General features: G+C 37.7%; 1 protein-coding gene across 1 annotated transcript; it reads right to left on the bottom strand.

The window, feature by feature from the left end:
* Positions 1–13,456: 13,456 nt before the first annotated feature.
* Positions 13,457–17,553, bottom strand: LOC104903010 (beta-amylase). Its single transcript, XM_010690977.2, has 8 exons — positions 17,452–17,553; positions 16,799–16,871; positions 16,295–16,693; positions 15,846–16,010; positions 15,464–15,727; positions 15,157–15,366; positions 14,355–14,594; positions 13,457–13,905 (listed from the first exon to the last, which is right to left on the bottom strand). The coding sequence occupies exons 2-8, from the start codon at positions 16,844–16,846 to the stop codon at positions 13,753–13,755; spliced, it is 1,479 nt and encodes a 492-aa protein (XP_010689279.2). The 5' UTR covers positions 16,847–16,871; positions 17,452–17,553; the 3' UTR covers positions 13,457–13,752.
* Between the last annotated feature and the right edge of the window lie 395 nt (positions 17,554–17,948).

The raw sequence follows: 17,948 nt of genomic DNA, 5'->3' as shown, positions 1-17,948 counted from the left end.
ATATCAGAGTGAGCCTGCAGGCTTGGCAATTCTAAACCTCGGATAACACAGGTCGTCTCTGGAGTGAAAAGACAATGAAGTCGGGGGGTATTCCACCCTTGCTGATGCGGTAAGATGAGGGACCCAACAGTCACAGTAGCCGCAGTGCGCAGGGTAATATTATCTCTGTATATCGGTTTTTGGCCATTGACCCATCTATTCTGACCTGCGCGGAGAGTTGAATTTGTGCCTATTTTCCAAGCATAATTATCAATAAGGATCTTTTCAGCTTGGTGTAAACCCCGAGCTCCCCAAGATCTCTGGCTTTTTAAAGCCTGTAATGTAGGAAAAGGCGAATGATTATGTAGCGGAGTGGACGCGAAGACCTTGCTAATGAGTAGTTTCGAATTTCTATGAATACGCCAGACTTTTTTTATAAGTAAGGCACGGTTGTGAAACGTCACACTACGTAGTCCAAGTCCCCCAGCACCTTTTGGCAGATGTAAAATATCCTTCCGTCGCCATGCAATTCCTGTACTCGAAGGTTTAGTCCAGAAAAATCTAGCAACCATGGCATCCACCTTGTTGGCAATGGTTGTAGGAAGCAAGAATACAGAGAGTATGTGAGCCAGTGAAGCAATGAGAATCGAATTGATAAGGATAAGCTTGCCGGCTTGGGATATGGGGGATTGACTCCATGCAGTAATACGTTTTGAGATTTTATCCAATAAATAAGTGAAATGTTGAGTCTTTTTCCCCTGAATGTCCACTGGTGCTCCGAGATATGTACCCATAGAACTTTTAGCCTCCAACTTGAGAATACTTTTATACTCAGTAATTTGAACGTGCGGTATGTTTGGGCTAAATTTGACGTAGGACTTGGTAAGGCTTAACATTTGACCCGATATCATGCAGAAACGATCCAGAAGTTTTGAAATTTTCGTACAAGAAGTAGGAGAAACCTTGAAGAAAAGAACAGCATCATCAGCGAAAAAAAGATGTAATATAGGAGGTGCATACCTGTGTGCTTTGATGCCATCAAAGTGTCGCATTTCCGTAGCTAGTATTATCATACGAGACAAGATATCCATACAGAACAGGAACAAATACGGGGAAATGGGATCCCCCTGACGTAACCCGCATTGGGGAGTGAAAGCCTCCGAAACCTGGCCATTTACCAGAATCCGATATGTAACAGTAGAGATACATTGATGAATCAATCGTATCCAATGTTCAGGAAATCCATATGCTCGGAGTACTTGTAAGAGGAACATCCAATTAACCCGATCATATGCCTTAGTCATGTCAATTTTGATGGCGGCAAGATGAACATTGCCACGTCGGTGTTTATTGATGACATGAGTGAGCTCATGACTAATCAAAATGTTATCATCCATATGGCGTCCCGGAATAAAAGCACTTTGATATTCACTGATCAGGTCTTGTAGCAGTGGCCGCAATCGATTGACTAAACATTTTGATGCACATTTGTAAATTGTATTACATAAGCTAATAGGTCGAAACTGCTTAACCTCTTCAGGATTGGAACCTTTAGGTAACAAGACAATAAGCGATTGGTTCCATTCCCGCAAAATGAATCCGGTATGAAGGAAGCGAATAACTGCCTGGAATACGTGTTCTCCTAGTAGGTCCCAGTGAGTTTTAAAAAATTCTGCCGTAGAACCGTCTAACCCTGGAGATTTAGCATTCCCAATGCCAAACATTGCATCATGAACTTCTGATTCTGAAAAATGAAGAAGGAGTTGTTGTTGCTGGATAGCAGATAGGTGTGGAAGATTTAGTTCTCGAAGCAATAAACCAATATTTTCCTCATACACGGGATCAGGATCCGTAGAAGTGGAAGGCGTATAGGCAGTTTTGAAGTGTTGTAAGATTGCAGAAGAAATAACATCACTATCATCTGTCCATTGATCTTCCGAAATTTTGAGGAGATAAATATATGCAGACCGTTGTTTCTGCTTCATCTTGTTAAAAAAGAACTTTGTAGAAAGTTCGCCATCCTGAATAAATTTATCCTTAGAGCGTTGTGACCAGTAAGTATGAGCCAAAGTAGCCCTATTCAATACCTCTTGTCTTTGGCTCATGAAAGCATTTCCTTGCTGAATATTGTCAATAGGAACGGCAGAAGTGGTTAACTGGTCAGTAATGTCCTTCCAATCAATACCCCAGACAATCTTGTGATCCAAACACCAACATTTAATTTGTTGTCGTAATAAAGAAAGATGTTTGGTAAAACAGTACATAGGAAAGCTCGCAATGGGGTTTTGCCAAACAGACGTAATGATACGGGGTATGTCGGAGTGTGTGAGGCACCAGTTTTCAAACTGATAGGGCCGGCGTCGAGGATTATGTGGCGGTGCTGTCTGGTAAAATATTGCTGAATGATCAGAATGTAGGATCGGAAAATTTTTGACGTAGCTAAGTGGATATTTGTCTAACCATGCTGGTGACACATAGGTCCGATCAAGACGTTCGAGAATCAACTCTGATCCTTCTCGATTGTTTGTCCAAGTAAATCGAGGTCCCACAAAGGGAATATCTTGTAATTCCAAGTCATGTTTCCAATTGGTGAAATCCTCCCATCCCTTTATAGTAACATCACCGCCTAATTTGTCCTCATAATGATCCAATTGGTTTATATCACCAATAATTAGTAACTCTGGATAGGGAGATAGTAAGTGGAGAAGGTGAGCCCACAGCAGTGGCCGAAGTTGATGACTCGGTTCCCCATACAAGAACAAAACGTACCATATTATTCCATTATTACCAGAGATTTTACAAAAAACATAATTACACATAGAACTAAGTACAGTCACATCGTAAGGAGCCCAACAAAAAACAACCACTCCTCCACTAGAACCTATAGCATCAACACCAACTACACTAGTAGGTCTAGTACTATGTAGCAAACCTTGTACATGAGTCACAGTACATTTTGTTTCCTGCAAAAACAAAAACATCGGACGTACTGTAGATGTTAACCAGAGTATATACGGTATTATCGGAGCATCTCTGGAGTTCAGCCCCCGACAATTTAGCGAAAGGATATTCATGGCGATGTCGGTGCCTGATCTGGGTCAAGCACAACCCTAGAACCCTCGTCAGACAATTTAAGCCTCAAAGAGAAACGTCGTTCCATATTAGCTGCATTAGTTGGTGACGACGTAGAAGCATCGTCATTGCCACGGAGTCTTTTGAATATCCACGTCCCCGCAGACATTGGTGGAGAGGTTGCGGCCACTCGTTTCTTGGACACATACGACATAACCTCGTCACCCGGTTCAACATCCATGGCTCTAGCCATAGATAAGTCTGTGAAAGCCTTTGTACCCAACCCAGCCCAGACAACAGACTGTGCCATATTGAACCCACCTTTTGCCTCCCATTGTTCGAAGCGCTGCCTTTTAGCACGTTTTCCATGTGACGGTGATGTAACACAGAATTCCTCTAGGGCATTTAAAGATGCACTGCGAAGTAAAGGTTCAGATTTTCGTTTTTTTTCGTGTGTAGCATATATTTCGGCACTTCGATACAACAAGGGAGGAGTGCTACTCCCTGGTTCATGTGGTTCCGGGGAACGACTTGAAGACCAACCTTGCTGAACTATGGCCTCCAAAGTCCCATTATTTTCAGCATGCATGCGAGCAAGAGAAGGATCAGGGCAATGAGGAGAGTGGTGCTCCCTAACCTCATCCCCCAGTGGTTGCGCAGTTGATGGTGAGTCCATCGAAAGCACGACCCTACATGGTCGTGGTGGCCGCGTAGTGATACCCAAGTGACGAAAAAAAGACCGAGGCTTGTGGTTAGGAACAACATTACTATCATTAACACATTGTGGAGAAGGCTGCGGATCATGTGGCGTCCGAAACGCATCATTCGACTGTGGCTCAATTTGCCCAGTTTGACCATATGTAAGCTCGTCCGTTCCAAATCGGCGTCCTGGGGAAAGTAGCACTTCATGAGGGGGTGTAGTGGACTGGTTGACACTATCAGCTGACCTCCTAGAGTATGTCATGGGTGGGTTGGTGTGGCCATCCGATTCATGAAAGGAGGGATTATTGGGTTGGGATGGCAGGTTAGGTGGTTCAGACTCTCCCTCATGGCCGTGAAACTCCCCGTCACCCTCGCCCGAACTGGAACTGGAATCGACGACATGGACATCGTCAGTCCTCGCACCAAAAACATACGGATCATGTGCAGGTACAAACCTAGTTAAATCCACTCGCGCATTCCGATACACAAACCTATCCGGTAAACCTTATATCAGGTTGGTGTATAGTTGTGTTTCAAGGGGTCCAAACATTAAAGTTAACCCGTCATCCTCAAAATCCAAAAACCGGCGATGAATAAGGTGGTGCGCATCATACCCGGACATGGGACAACGCGCCGTGCGGTGACCGACGCACCCACACTGTTTACAGAACCTGAACACGCCCTCATATCGAAAATACACCCAAACTACCTGACCATCATCAAGAGAAAAAAACACCCTGGGATAAGAGGCCTTGTTAAGTCCACTAGTATTTTTGCACGAAGAAAAGCTTCGTGCGGCAACCCATGTCCAATATTCTCAACAACCTCCACCACTCCCACATGGGACAAAATCCGAGTCGTCCAATCGTGCTCCAAAAACCTCCAAGGTAAGTTATGAATTCTAACCCAAATGGTTGCTAAACTGAAGTTGATACTAGAGGGAACTTGATTTGCGAAACTAGAGCGAAACGTGATAATCTTACCGTCGATAACAGTGTGTGTGGCGGTTAAGGATGGCCTCACGATCACGCGGATCTTGACATTCAAAGATAAAGTAATCTCCGATACGAATAATCCGAATAGAACCTCTAGTAATCCAGTGGTTATTGACGATATTAGTGATAAAACTCGTGTTTGGGGGTGCGAAATCAAAGAATCGCCCGACAACTGAATGTGTCCATTCAATATTTGGTAGGCGAGGAGGGTGAGAATTCGGGTTGGAGATGAAGATACCCATTCGTTTATGAACAGAACGAACTGGTAAGTCTTCAGTGTGAGTTGTGTGAGTAGCAGAAGAAGTCATGTTTGTTGGGAATATATACGTTATGGGTGGAATTAACTACAGTAGAAACTATTTTGTTTTTGGAACTGTGAATTTAAGGATCCAAGTAAATGAAGAACTGTGATAATAAAAACCATGCGAAAAGTAGAGTAGAACAAAATTACCACATCACGAAGGAAAGCCAGGTGCAAGTCATGCGGAGATCCAGGTGTCGTGAACTGCGAGACACCCAATGAGAAAGCGCCAGCCACTGAGGTCAATATTCCTTGCTGAAGGAATTGTAAGCCAGCTGGGGGTAACTCACGTTTTAGTGAGATGAACTCTCGATTTTAGTGAGAGAAAGATCTTTGAGAAAGGAGTGTCTGTGCTTCAACAAATTGAGAGTATTGTTTGCTATGATTTGATACAGCAATTTTTTTTTTAAAAGATACGGTTTAATTTTAATATAAAAATAAGACTTAGTCACTAAATGGATTAAACTAATCACCAAAAGAAATTAATATAGTCACTATTGAGCTAAATCTGTTTTAAATATTGGGCTTACCATTGCCTAATTTTAATTTAAAAATAGGTGGTCTCTTACAAGACAAACTCTTGATATTGTTGGATTTCTTTATGCTTTTTTATTCTTTATTGTGCATTTTAGGTATTTAAGATCTTAATTTAGCTATGGAAAGCAAGTCGAGTTATTTTTTTGCCTACAGACAGTCTAAGAAGTAAGACAAGTGCTTAGGATAGACATATTGAAGTCAGAATAGAGAAGCGGGCGAAAATCAAAGAGCCATACGGAGCGAAATCGCTTTGTGGGGCCAAGATCGCCTAGTGGGATGAAATTCACCTGGTTGATAGGGTGAAGTCTCTGAAGGATTTAGCGAGAAATCGCTTGCGCGCCTGACCGAGCGGGTTGACCGGCTGATTGGTCAAGTGAAGTGCTTGACCGGGTGGAATCTTGGAAAGTCATTTTTTTAGTGTTTTTTCGTAGTTTTCACAACGTTATATATAGTTTTTTATAGTAATGACGATTAAACTATCCTTTATTATCAGTTTATTAGATTAAACACTCTACTTTTCACTCTAGCTTTTGTGCATATTTTGATTTCGCTATCCATTGTTCTTCGATTACTCGGTATTATTTCTCTATTTTGTCCAATTTCATGGATTGCTTTACTTTGATCACGAGTTTATTCTTTATTACGATGAGTGATTAGTTTAATTCTAGGATCGAGTGAGAGATGCCATATTTATACTTTGGTTTTGCCATTATAAATCACCTCGATATTTGAGTTTTGATTAGAGTAATTTTAACTTATTTGTTATTATTGTTTAATTCATATAATTGTGCAACATCATGGTTTATCTTTGCCTACTGATTTTTAGACTTGAAAGATCTTACTTCTAGATACTTAGAACAATTGGTGAATCCGATTATGTTAGTGACTGTATTAAAATCCAATTGTAGGATTAACCTTTGATCTAATTGCTTTACCCTAAACCTAAGTATTGTTGAGTCATTTATCTCATTAGATTGGTATAAGCATGGTAGATCTTTTATTGATTAATACATCACTACTTTAATTCAGTCTTCTTTACTCTATTAATAATTTTCAATATCTTTTTCGCCTTGAAGTAGTTAAAATAGTTGAACTTTAATCTATAGAAATCATCTCCTTGTGGATCGATTAGTATCTGCTAACAACAGACATCGTGCACTTGCAACATTACTTTTCAAACTCATCACTAGTTAATACCTTTTTTTTTCCTTTTTTTATTTTCACTTTTATCTTGGCACTATTCACAATTAAGAATCTTATAAATTTTTCATAATATATAAGAAAAATTATAGTCATGTGAGATCTTGTTCAATTCGTCTTAATTAATACTTTTATTAATATTGAATCGGTACAATTTTTGTAATAAATAAAATTTGAGGTCAAAAAGAGTATACTGGCAAATGCACACACTTATGGTAGGAAAGATAAAGAATATGTTAGGGGTAACTTAATAATCTCTCTATTTTTTAGTTAATTTATTTGCTTTTTGCGCACATATTAAGGAGATGAGAGACAATTACAGATGAATTAGGTAATGTATAGGAAAAACCAAAGGATCCACCTCTCAAAAAACAAAAGGATCCACCTCTAAAAAAACTGGTTGTTAAGTCCCAGAAAAAGTTCCCTCTAGATTTCCTTGGGAAGGTAAGGTTTTAGTCCCCTGACTAGGTTTTCCTTCGGTGGAAGGTGGCATTCTTAACTTCGGTGGAGGAATTGGTGACTTCGATGGATCTGGCGAAGGCTACCATCGCTCAGAAAGAGAGCCTAGAAGCGAGTAGCGAAATAAACAAGGTAATTAGCGAGAAAAATAAAAAAAGATAATACCGAGATATTGTTTTGTAACGAAGAAAGTAATGATACAATAATTGAATGGGATGAGGAAGGGGTAGATGATGAAGATGCAAGGATTGAATTAAGTTTGGTTGGGAAGATTTAGACTGATCGAAACATAAATGTGAGCGCTTTTATAAATACAATGACAAAGGTGTGGAACCCTAAACATGGTGTGGAAATCATTATCATCGATCAAAACACATACATGTTTCAATTCCACCATTGGATTGATAAACAAAGGGTCCTTGATGAGCAACCATGGCATTCCGATAGGTATGTTGTGGTCTTCAGCGAGATTGATCTAGAAGTTAAGCCATTCGAAAACTTGATGCACGCATTTACAACCTTCCTGTCAAGGGTAGATTAAATTTGGCCAACGTGATGGATAATTCAAGATCGTTAGGAATTGATAAGTCCATCCGAATTAGGGTGAAGGTAGATGTGAGGAGACCACTTGTAAAGGTGGTTAAAGTCAAGTTAAGGGGAGGTTTGGAGGAGTCTTTTGATGTCAAATATGAACATCCTCGCCTCTATTGTTTTTATTGTGGTAAGATGGGGCATGGCATCAAAGATTGTGAAGAGTATAGGGATGTAGAAGAGCCGATGAATCACTTTGGGGAGTGGTTAAAATCTTCTCCATGGAAGATTGGTAGAATTTGATGCGGAGAAAAAGGTTGTGGACAAGGCAATTTGTGCAAAGGCTTTTTTGTAACAAAACTGAAGAGGAGTGAAGGGAAGTGGAGGGAGGAGATTTCGTTGACAAAGGTGACGGATAAATTAGGAGTTGTTGAGCTGGGGATGGAGAAGTGCAGGTGGAAAAGCTGACATATGGACTAGGAATTCATGAAGATATGGGAGTGAAGCTGGTTGAGGGATAACAAGAGGAATTGGGAGGGGAGCGAAGTGAGTGTAGCCTGGTAGTAAATGAAGGCCGCCAGGTTAGGGAAGGGGTGTGTGGAGACAATAAGGGAAATGGAAGAGAGTTAACAGGGGACAAGGAGGGAGTAGTAGCGGAAAGAATGAGCAGATAAGTGGGAAAAGGAAAGAGAGTGATAAGGACCATGACATGAGTGAGTATATATATGGAGAATGATACCATTATGTCTTCGAAAAAATGAGTTATAGAAGTTGTTGTTCAACAAGTGGTGGGCCCCACATCATGGGCTCTTGGTGATCAATGAAAATCCCAAAAAGCTCTTGAGATGGAAAAAATAAAACAAAAATTGAAGTTAAAAAAATGGTGGCCATAGATTATGTAGGGGAAGGAAGGTGTAGGCGTGGTGGTTTGGCGCTTCTATGGGGGTGATATGATGGACATTAGCACAAAGTCTTTTTCTAATAATCATATCGATGTGTGGGTTGATCATATGGAGCATGAAAGATGGCGTTTTACATGTATTTATGGCTACCCGGAAGATGACCGAAAACACAAAACGGGGCAGCTTTTGATGCAGCTCCGAGAAGACCAAGAAGAGCCATGGTTATGTGGAGGGGATTTCAACTTGATGATGATGTCTCATGAGAAGCAAGGAGGCATTAACTTCTGTATTGAAGATGCGGAGGTGTTAAGACAACAGCTAGCTTTTGCAATTTTGAAGATTTAGCTTAGATGGGGAATGACTTTACCTGGACTAATAACAGAGGTGTGGAGAACAATATAAAAGAACGACTTGATTAAATTTTTTGGAACCCCAACGTGGAGAAATCTTTTCCCAGGTTCTTTTGTGACTCATTTGTCAAAATGTAAGTCAAATCACCTCCTTATTCTGTTCTGCTTAAGTCAAATCACCTCCTTATTCTGTTGTGCTTGAATGGTAATGTTGAAGTGCAAAAGAAAATAAGGAAATGCAGATTGTTTAGATTTGAAGAAATGACTCTAGGACCAAAATTGTGCAGATATTATAGGAAGTGCGTGGAAAAAGAAGGTGATTTGTGTTCAAAAATTGCCCATACATCAAGAAGTCTTAGTGCTTGTGTAGAAATAAGTTTGGAGATTTTATGAAAGAATTGAAGGATTATAGGAGTAGAATGGAGATGCTCATGGGTGAAGCACAAACTGAGGATTAATTGTGCAGATGAAAACTCTCGATGATAGGATGGATGAACTAGAAAATAGGGAGGAAATGTACTGGAAACAAAGAAGCAGACAAGAATGGTTGAAAAATGGTGACAAAAACACAACTTTCTTCCATGCTAAGGTGAAACAAAGACAGGATAGAAATCACATAGCTAGCATCAAGGACGTGGCGGGAAATGAATTTAAAGATGAGAGAAGCAGATTACAGAAGTCCTTGCTGCGTTTTTTGAAGAACTGTTAACAGCGGGTGATCAAGGTGAAGCTTCGAAGGTGATGGAGAAGGTTGATGCTAGGGTCTTTACTAGTCAGTTCGAGCTTCTTGCTTCCCCTTTCACTGGCAAAGAAGTGTATGATGCGATCGGTCAAATGCATGCACCCAACAAAGGCGCCTGACCCTGATGGTATGTCTGCCAATTTTTTTCCAAAAATTCTGGAATGTCGTGGGTAAGGATGTTATTGAGAAAGTGTTAGACATCTTAAATAATGATGACAATATTGGTTCTATCCATCAGACTCATATAGTTTTAATTCCAAAAAAGAAAAAATGTGAGTCTCCTATTGAATTTAGACCAATAAGTATGTGTAATGTATTGTATAATATGGTATCTAAAGTCCTCACTTATAGATTAAAATTAATTCTCCCTGATATTATCCATGAAGCTCAAAGTGGATTTGTCTCGAGAAGATTAATAATTGATAATGTGTTGGTGGCCTATGAATGTTTTCATTATCTGAGAAAACAAAAAGAACAGGCAAAAAAGGGTGTTTGGGTCTCAAACTGGACATGAGCAAAGCTTACGACAGAGTTGAATGAGAATATTTGAAGAAAATGATGTTGCAATTCGGTTTTCTGGGGGCCTATGTCAATAACATCATGAAATGTGTTAGTTCTGATGAGTTTAAGGTGCTTGTAGACGGAATGCCTTCGAGAAATGTCAAGCCAAGCAGGGGGCTCAGGCAAGGCGACTCCTTGTCCCCATTTCTATTCATCATATATGCGCGGAGGGGCTCTCGGTCCTATTGCGAGACTCCAAGAAGAAAGGGAAGATTCACGGGCTTAAGATTGGAAGAAGAGTTGATCCTATCTCCTACCTATTTTTTTTTTTTTTGCAGATTATAGCCTGTTGTTGGTAAGGGCTAGTGAAGATGAAGCTGAAAATGTTTTAGATGTTCTATCTACCTATGAAGCTGCTTCAGGTCTGAACAAGTCAGAAGTGTCCTTTAGCCAAAACATTGAGCTTGAGAAGAAAAATTTGCTTCAGATGAAGTTATCTTTTGAGGTTGTCGATAGGCATGACAAATATCTAGGCCTTCCGACGTATATTGGGAGCTTTAAGAAACAAGTGTTCCAACTTATTCAGGATCGAATTTGGAAAAATCTAAAGGGTGGAAAGAAAAATATATATCACAAGCAGGGAGAGAGATACTTATCAAATCAGTGACACAAGCAATCCCTACTTATGTCATGCAATGCTTCCGTTAAGTATTTTGAAAGAAATTGAAAAAGTTTATAGACACTTCTTTTGGGGCCAAAAAGGGGAGGAAAGGAAAACATGTTGGGTGGCATGGGAAAAATGTATGGCTCAAAGAAAGATGAGGGTATGGGTTTCAGGAATATGTTGTTGTTCAACCAAGCTATGCTTGCAAAACAAGCGTGGAGTGAGGATTCGCTTATGGCTCAAGTTCTCAAAGGCAAATACTTTCCGAAATGTTCTTTTTTGGGAGGCGAAAGAAACACCAAATATGAGTTTTACTTGGAGATCTATTTTTGGGGGTAGGAAGGTGATTGAAAAGGGTTCTAGGAGAGTCTTAGGAAATGGAGCAACCACAAGCATATGGGTAGCGAGATCCTTGGGTGCAAAAATTTACCTAGCTTTAAAATCATTTCGAGGCATATTGATGGGGAAGAGGCCCTTCGGGTTGTTAAAGAATTGTGGAGAGAAAGAGAGTGGAATGGTGAGATGTTGGGGCTGTTGTGAGAACACCTCCATTATATGAGAATAGTTTCTTATGTGAGAACACATCCTATCTCTATTATATAAGCCAAGGGAGGAGCTATGGTGTCCCCATTTGAAATGACTAAAATACCCTCTAATAACGTAAAACAACATTTTTTTATAAAAAATTTAAAAATTAGAATCAATGCAACTTGCCATATGGAATAAGTCAAAAATGGAATATGCAATCACCATTAATAACTTGACTAGATCGACACAATCAGTTCACAAAATTAATTAAAATCTTCAATTTAAAAAACGTTAGTGATATATATATTCTGACAACATAATACTTCGCATTTACAAAGTTTAAACGATATGGTTTATTAACATCTACAATCTTTAAAGAACCATACTAAAGCCGCTGACAAAGAATTATTAAATCTCGACCAAAATTTTCTAACAATTAAAAATCGACCACCTTTAGTTCAAAAAGATAGTAACATCTACAAAAAAAACCTCAATAATTTAAATCACTACCAAAATAATTTCAAATTAAAAAAATATATGCCTATTCGTACATAATATTGTCGATGCACGCATCACGTGCTTATACAGCAAGTCTTCTATAAATTAAGTGATATGTTCTAAATTATGTCGTCTTCTCAAATAGACTCCATTAAAGTTTCAAACTCAAATTCAACCTAGATCTTCACGAATATTTCTAAATTCTTCATTAAATTTTCTGAAATTCAATCTTTTTAGCTTGCATTCATTAATTACGAATTTATTTCATCTCTCTCTCCTCTAAAAGACTAATTATCTCTCCTTTAGAATACCCATTTTCTTTCCTCAAGTAGACTTAGTTGAAGCTCCAAGTTCAACTTCAATCAAAGTTTTCACAAGTGCAATGAAATTTTTCATAAAAGATTCAACTTATTTAGAGTGAATTCATGTTTGTTCTCTTTTCTCAAGATGACTATTTTCATACTCAAGAATATCCATTCTCTCTCCTCAAATAAACTCTACCAAATTCAAGATATAATTCAACAAAGTTCTCCATATATAAATCAGCAAAGTGATCGACATGAATTCAAGAGAGGTTCTTACCAAGTTTAACAAATTCTTTATCAATTTTTTTGAAGTTTGATTTTATTTAGATTGGATTTCATGCTTTAAAAATTTGTATTTCATGTTCTAAAATTTGTTATTTCATGTTCTAAACTTTGAAAATTCGTATTCTAAAATAATTGCTATAGTTGTGTTGATGATATATAATTTTGATCATTTGATATGGTAGATGATGATGATTAGTTATTGCTAAGTAGCAATGCAAAGCTTGTTATAATAAGATAAGATGAGATAAGATGAGTTTGCCTCACAGCCTATGTAGTATTATATATGTTCTAAAAGTTAGTATATATGATATGAGATATAGTGCATATGTTCCACAAAATGGTGTACATGCTCTAAAATTTTATTGAAATTAATTTAGGATGTTCTGTAATCATGTATAACATACTTAAAATAATGTAGAACATATTAAAAATAATTTAGAACATAGAGTACTTGAAAAACTTAGAACACACTTAAAATAATTTTAGAACATACTTGAAATAATTTAGGACATAAGCTTAAAAATTTAAAAATATGTATATATCAATATATGTATATGTGTTGATTAGGTTCTTATGTAAAAATACGTGTTTATGTTCTAAAAATCATAGCATATGTTCTATAAATTATTGTTCTGAAAAAATGTTGTATATGTTCTAAAAAGTGTTGTATATGTTCTAAACATAAATATGTTCTCACATAAGATTATGTTCTCATATAAGGATTCATTCTCACTGGATGCATATATATACTTGGTTGTGATTACTTAGGATTCCTAGAGTATGAACACTAACACATTCATCAATCATCATATATGGACTGTATACAATCTTTCCCTAATCAGAAACAAAATCATAATATGTTCCTTTACCAACACAAATACAGTTAATAACAAAATTTCTTCAGATGCATAATATATCCTTCTCAGATTTTATTGCACTCTTGAAATTTTCTTACATTACATGAGCTTTTATTGTATTGAAAAACAAAACAGAACATCAACAAAAACCAAAAAAAAAAGAAAAAAGAAAAAAACGTCATCCAGATAGGATCCCACGACAAAGCAAGTAGCTTTCAGTGATTCCTTATTACTAGCCTATCTGGGGTATCTTTATTTTTGGCAATTTAAACTGAAAAACATCTTACTACAGTTGCATGTTTCCCAACTGCCTTGATTTTATTTCACTTCATTGTAGAAGCTTCTCAAGCTACTACTTTCATATCTGTTTCATTGTTGAAGGGTAATGGATCCATTGGTTTGGTTGCTTCTAAAAGTTCCTCCAATGAAATCTTTGGCTTTGACTGCTCCAATGGTATGACATGCCTTCCATAGTTTTCAGGGTTTGAACAGTATGCCTGGTAAAAATGAATGACAGAATATTATACTAATAATGAAAGATTTTGTCGTAATTTATCAATGTGATGCAAATAGTGGGACAAATATTGCATGTATTTTGTCGTGAAAAATTAGGGGTATTTTGGAAAGTTTTACTCTCTACTTTTCTCGTTAAAATTACAAAAATACCACTATAGTGCACGTTCTATCCCACAAAAAATATTACTTCCTCCGTTTCATACTACTCGATACACTTTTCTTTGTCGAGAGTTTTACATTACTTGCTACACTTCCTTTTTAGGCAATAAATTCTCTCTATCTCTGTCCTCTCACATGGGTCCCTTTTCATTTTACTCTCTACCTCTTTCTTCTCCAAAAACAGCCTAAGAGTCCGTGAATTGAGAAGTGTAGCGAGTAATATGAAACGGAGGAAGTAGTTATATATACTGATATTAAGCTGGTTACTTACTTGATCAGCATGCATTTTCTTGACAAATGCCTTGAATACTCCAAAGTTCCACCCATCTAGGAGCTGATTGGACAGACGAAGATATGTCAAGCCATACATCTTCAGTTTGGGCGGACCATCTCTATTAACACCATTTGGCCTAGCATTCAGCAGCATTTGATTATAAGCATTAGGATCATATCTGGGGAGTGCATTTTCACCTGCTACCTCTATATTTTCTCTCCAGCTTGCACTTAACACCTGCAATTTGCAAATATGATTTAACTATTAACCGTTCACTACGCAAATCACAGGTTATATATTTTTTGTAATCTGTCTCTGTAGCATATTTCAGTGTAGCAAATCACAGGTTATCTACCCCTACTAATCTTAGGCCTGTATTATAAACACTATGTATTAAATGTCAGCGTTAACGTAATCAGGTTAACACAATTATTATCCACACTTGTACATGGTCAAGTCATAATAGTTATGTCGCATCAAAAGTACATACGAATTTGGCATGGTTTATGGAACTTATATACTTCCTCCTTTTCATAATAAGTAAAAAACTTCTCTCTTTTATGTATGGAACGGAGGAAGTATGTTTCAATAGAGCATCTCTTGCATAGTTAGCAATTTGCTTTTGTTCTCATCAACTTACTTTGCTTAACTTCCTTAAAATTTGCTTAACTTCAACTTAATATTGCTGAAACGTATTTTATCAAGTTAATGAGCCAAATTTTGCATCCACTATTAGTGTGACATCGTGAAGGAACCTTTTATTCTTTTTCCTAATCATGTCAAGTTTTCATGTCTTTACCTGTTGCACAAGCTCTTGTGGAGCACTTGAAGCATAACCAGGCTGTTCATAGTCCTTCATCTCAAGACATGTAAAGTCTAAAACCCCGTAGTGTCGTGAAAGCATTCTTGCTATTGGTCGATACCCATCTCTGTCTCGCAAGTTGTAGTATCCTGCAGTTAGCTCTCCGGCATGACTGCCATCTTTGTACCACCAATGTATCCCAGAAACCTGCACATCGATCAATATAGATATAAAACATTATCTAACTGTAGGATAAAGTTTTCCTAGCCATCAGATGTTGGGAGCGCGCGCTATATGAACTTACTTTAGCTGCAACCTTGACTTTGCAGCCACAAAAGGCTTTAGTTGCTTCTTCTAGAATCTGATCACCATGGATCAGTAACTTATTTGAGTACCAAGTCAAGAAGAATCTTCCACGTTCAGTGACGTATGTCCCATTGTTTCTGAAAAACTCTGTTGATTCTGGTCTGTCATTATATTGTCCTGCATTCTCTGGCAGTTCCCACTCAGGATGGCCAGCATCAGTTGCTGCCTTTTTGAAATCTTGTTTCAAATATTTGTCATAGCACTACAAAAATGAATCATATGAAACTTAATTAATGAATGAAGAACTATTGAAAGATGTAACACTACAGCAACTTCATGTACAGCATATGCTTTTCCAACAAAGAAAGTCTCAACATCACCTGAAACTCTCCTATTCCCGGGTAGTTCCATCCTTGATTTTGTGGATAAGAAGGATATCGGAGCTCTCCAGCTGGGCCAAGACCTACTTCGATGTCAACTATCGTGCCAGCATCTAGGAAATCTGACATATTCTCCCTAAAACTCTTCATGTAATCGCTATAAGCCTGTCATGTTATAATAAGAAATTAGTGTCATCTGAATTTTACTAAGCTAAAACAAATTTACTGCTAAAATTGGTCTTCACTGATCATCAGCACTTATTGTACTCACTAAAACTGTTTTTTGATGATTAAAATTGGATATTTTACTCATTTGAACTTCTGTTTGCTCATTCTATGGTGTTTTTCTCTTATGCTGTTTATAGAAAATGAATAACTAAAACTAATTTATACTGAATATTAATACTTGTAGCTCCAATTTTGGATACATATATTCCAAAAGTAGTTACCTGAATGGGAGTTCTCCCTCCAATGATAGGTTCGTTATCGATACCAAGAGTAAGGTACTCTTTGTTCCTAGTACCCCTCCTGTTAGTATAGAAGATATCAGGGTTCCCATCTCCGACTTGAAGTACCCATTGAGGAAGTGGGATGAAAACACCATCTCCTACATTCCCTCCACATTGATGGAATGACATTATTGCTTGAACTTTCAAGCCACAATCCTTTATGACCTGAAATAAGCTTCTATACGCCTTCCAATCATACTGCTTAGGTCCTTTTGATTCTATTATTCCCCACCAGACATCAACCATGACTCCATCGACTTCTGCTTCCTTCAGTTTGTAGAGTTGTCTCTTGATGTCGTCCTGGTTCTGAAAGTTATTGTCTGGAGTAACCACTCCCAACTGTTTGACACAAAACAAGTAAAAAGAAATTTATTATTGCACTGCTGTTTGAAATATGACTAAAATGAAGAGGCTGATGCTTGTATTGCGTTATGAAAGGCTTACTGGTAGCATTGCATACACAGGGACATAGTTCAAGATCAAGTTTGCCATATCTCTGAGCTTAATTAGGTAGGACCTGCATTAATATTGTCAGAAATAGAGGTTAACAGCAGGCCATCTTCACTAGAAGTGGACAAAAAGTAGAACCTTTTTTACTAGGACTCAGATACATATCCAATTATCCAACTCCGCAATTTCATGAAAATTAGCCCATTATTTTGACTCAGAATGAAGTGTTGAGTGTCCACACCATGTCAGAGTTTTGAGGATCCGACAAGGGTACTTGAGGTATTATGAACAGTAAGAAGTTGATTTGAGATATGATGACTAGCTACTTGTTAGTACCAACCCATGCACTATTTACTAATCATATGTAGCATGCAACTTGGCTTTGTGGTAGCTTATGTAAGTTAACTTCCTCGAGTGTTTTTCAATATTTATAGTGCTTAAAACATGGCCATTGCAACAGTTGAAAGGTAAATGAACAACTTAACCTTCATAAGCATAAATTTACCACAAAATTCAAGAGAGCAAGAATATATGCTTCGTTTAGCATTATGATTTATTAGCTATAAAACATATGATTGTTATCAAACTAGCTATAAAACATGATAAACTTATACAATAAACATAAGAAGATGAAAAAGTAGTCTTACAAATTTCACCAATCGTAGTTACTGCTGAATGTATCCCTGTTTCAGAATGCAAGTTCCCCTGAATGTTTATTGCTTATGTTTCTTTGTTTCATTCCAAGTCGTCCTATTTATACTACTTAGTCTCTGAAGTTGTTGCAGAAACAGCCAAAATTAATATGGGTGAATGTTAAGATTGGAAAAACTAACACATGCTTTCTCTGTATCACTGGGTTCGAGATTGCGGCCTGCCGGCCACCTTTAGTTGTGGTGTGGTCATTTAAATCATCAGCTTCTGATCAGCCGCTATATCTAAAACTAATTCTTAGCTAGCCTTTCACTTTACAGACTGCAGTATATCCTGGTGCTTTTACTATAATTCTGTTGAGCTTTTACTATATCTAAAACAATCTTAGCTCGTAAGATATGTATACAGTGTATATATAATTCTAAATGCTGTATATCGAATCATGTAATTTTATGGTTTTTAATGTTGCAGATAATCGCATTCGAAGGTGTAT

This window comes from Beta vulgaris, chromosome 9 (assembly GCF_026745355.1).
Source record: "Beta vulgaris subsp. vulgaris cultivar EL10 chromosome 9, EL10.2, whole genome shotgun sequence".
NCBI classification, from domain to species: domain Eukaryota; kingdom Viridiplantae; phylum Streptophyta; class Magnoliopsida; order Caryophyllales; family Amaranthaceae; genus Beta; species Beta vulgaris.
The sequence above is the reverse complement of the archived record's forward strand: the minus strand, read 5'-3'. Positions and strand labels throughout refer to the sequence as shown.

Excerpts from the sequence above, each read along its gene's own strand:
- LOC104903010 (XM_010690977.2), bottom strand. The coding sequence starts at position 16,846 with ATGGCAAACTTGATCTTGAACTATGTCCCTGTGTATGCAATGCTACCA. Across the intron at positions 15,367-15,463 it reads AAGTCAAGGTTGCAGCTAAA|GTTTCTGGGATACATTGGTG; the intron begins GTAAGTTCATAT and ends ATCGATGTGCAG. Across the intron at positions 14,595-15,156 it reads CACAAGAGCTTGTGCAACAG|GTGTTAAGTGCAAGCTGGAG; the intron begins GTAAAGACATGA and ends TGCAAATTGCAG.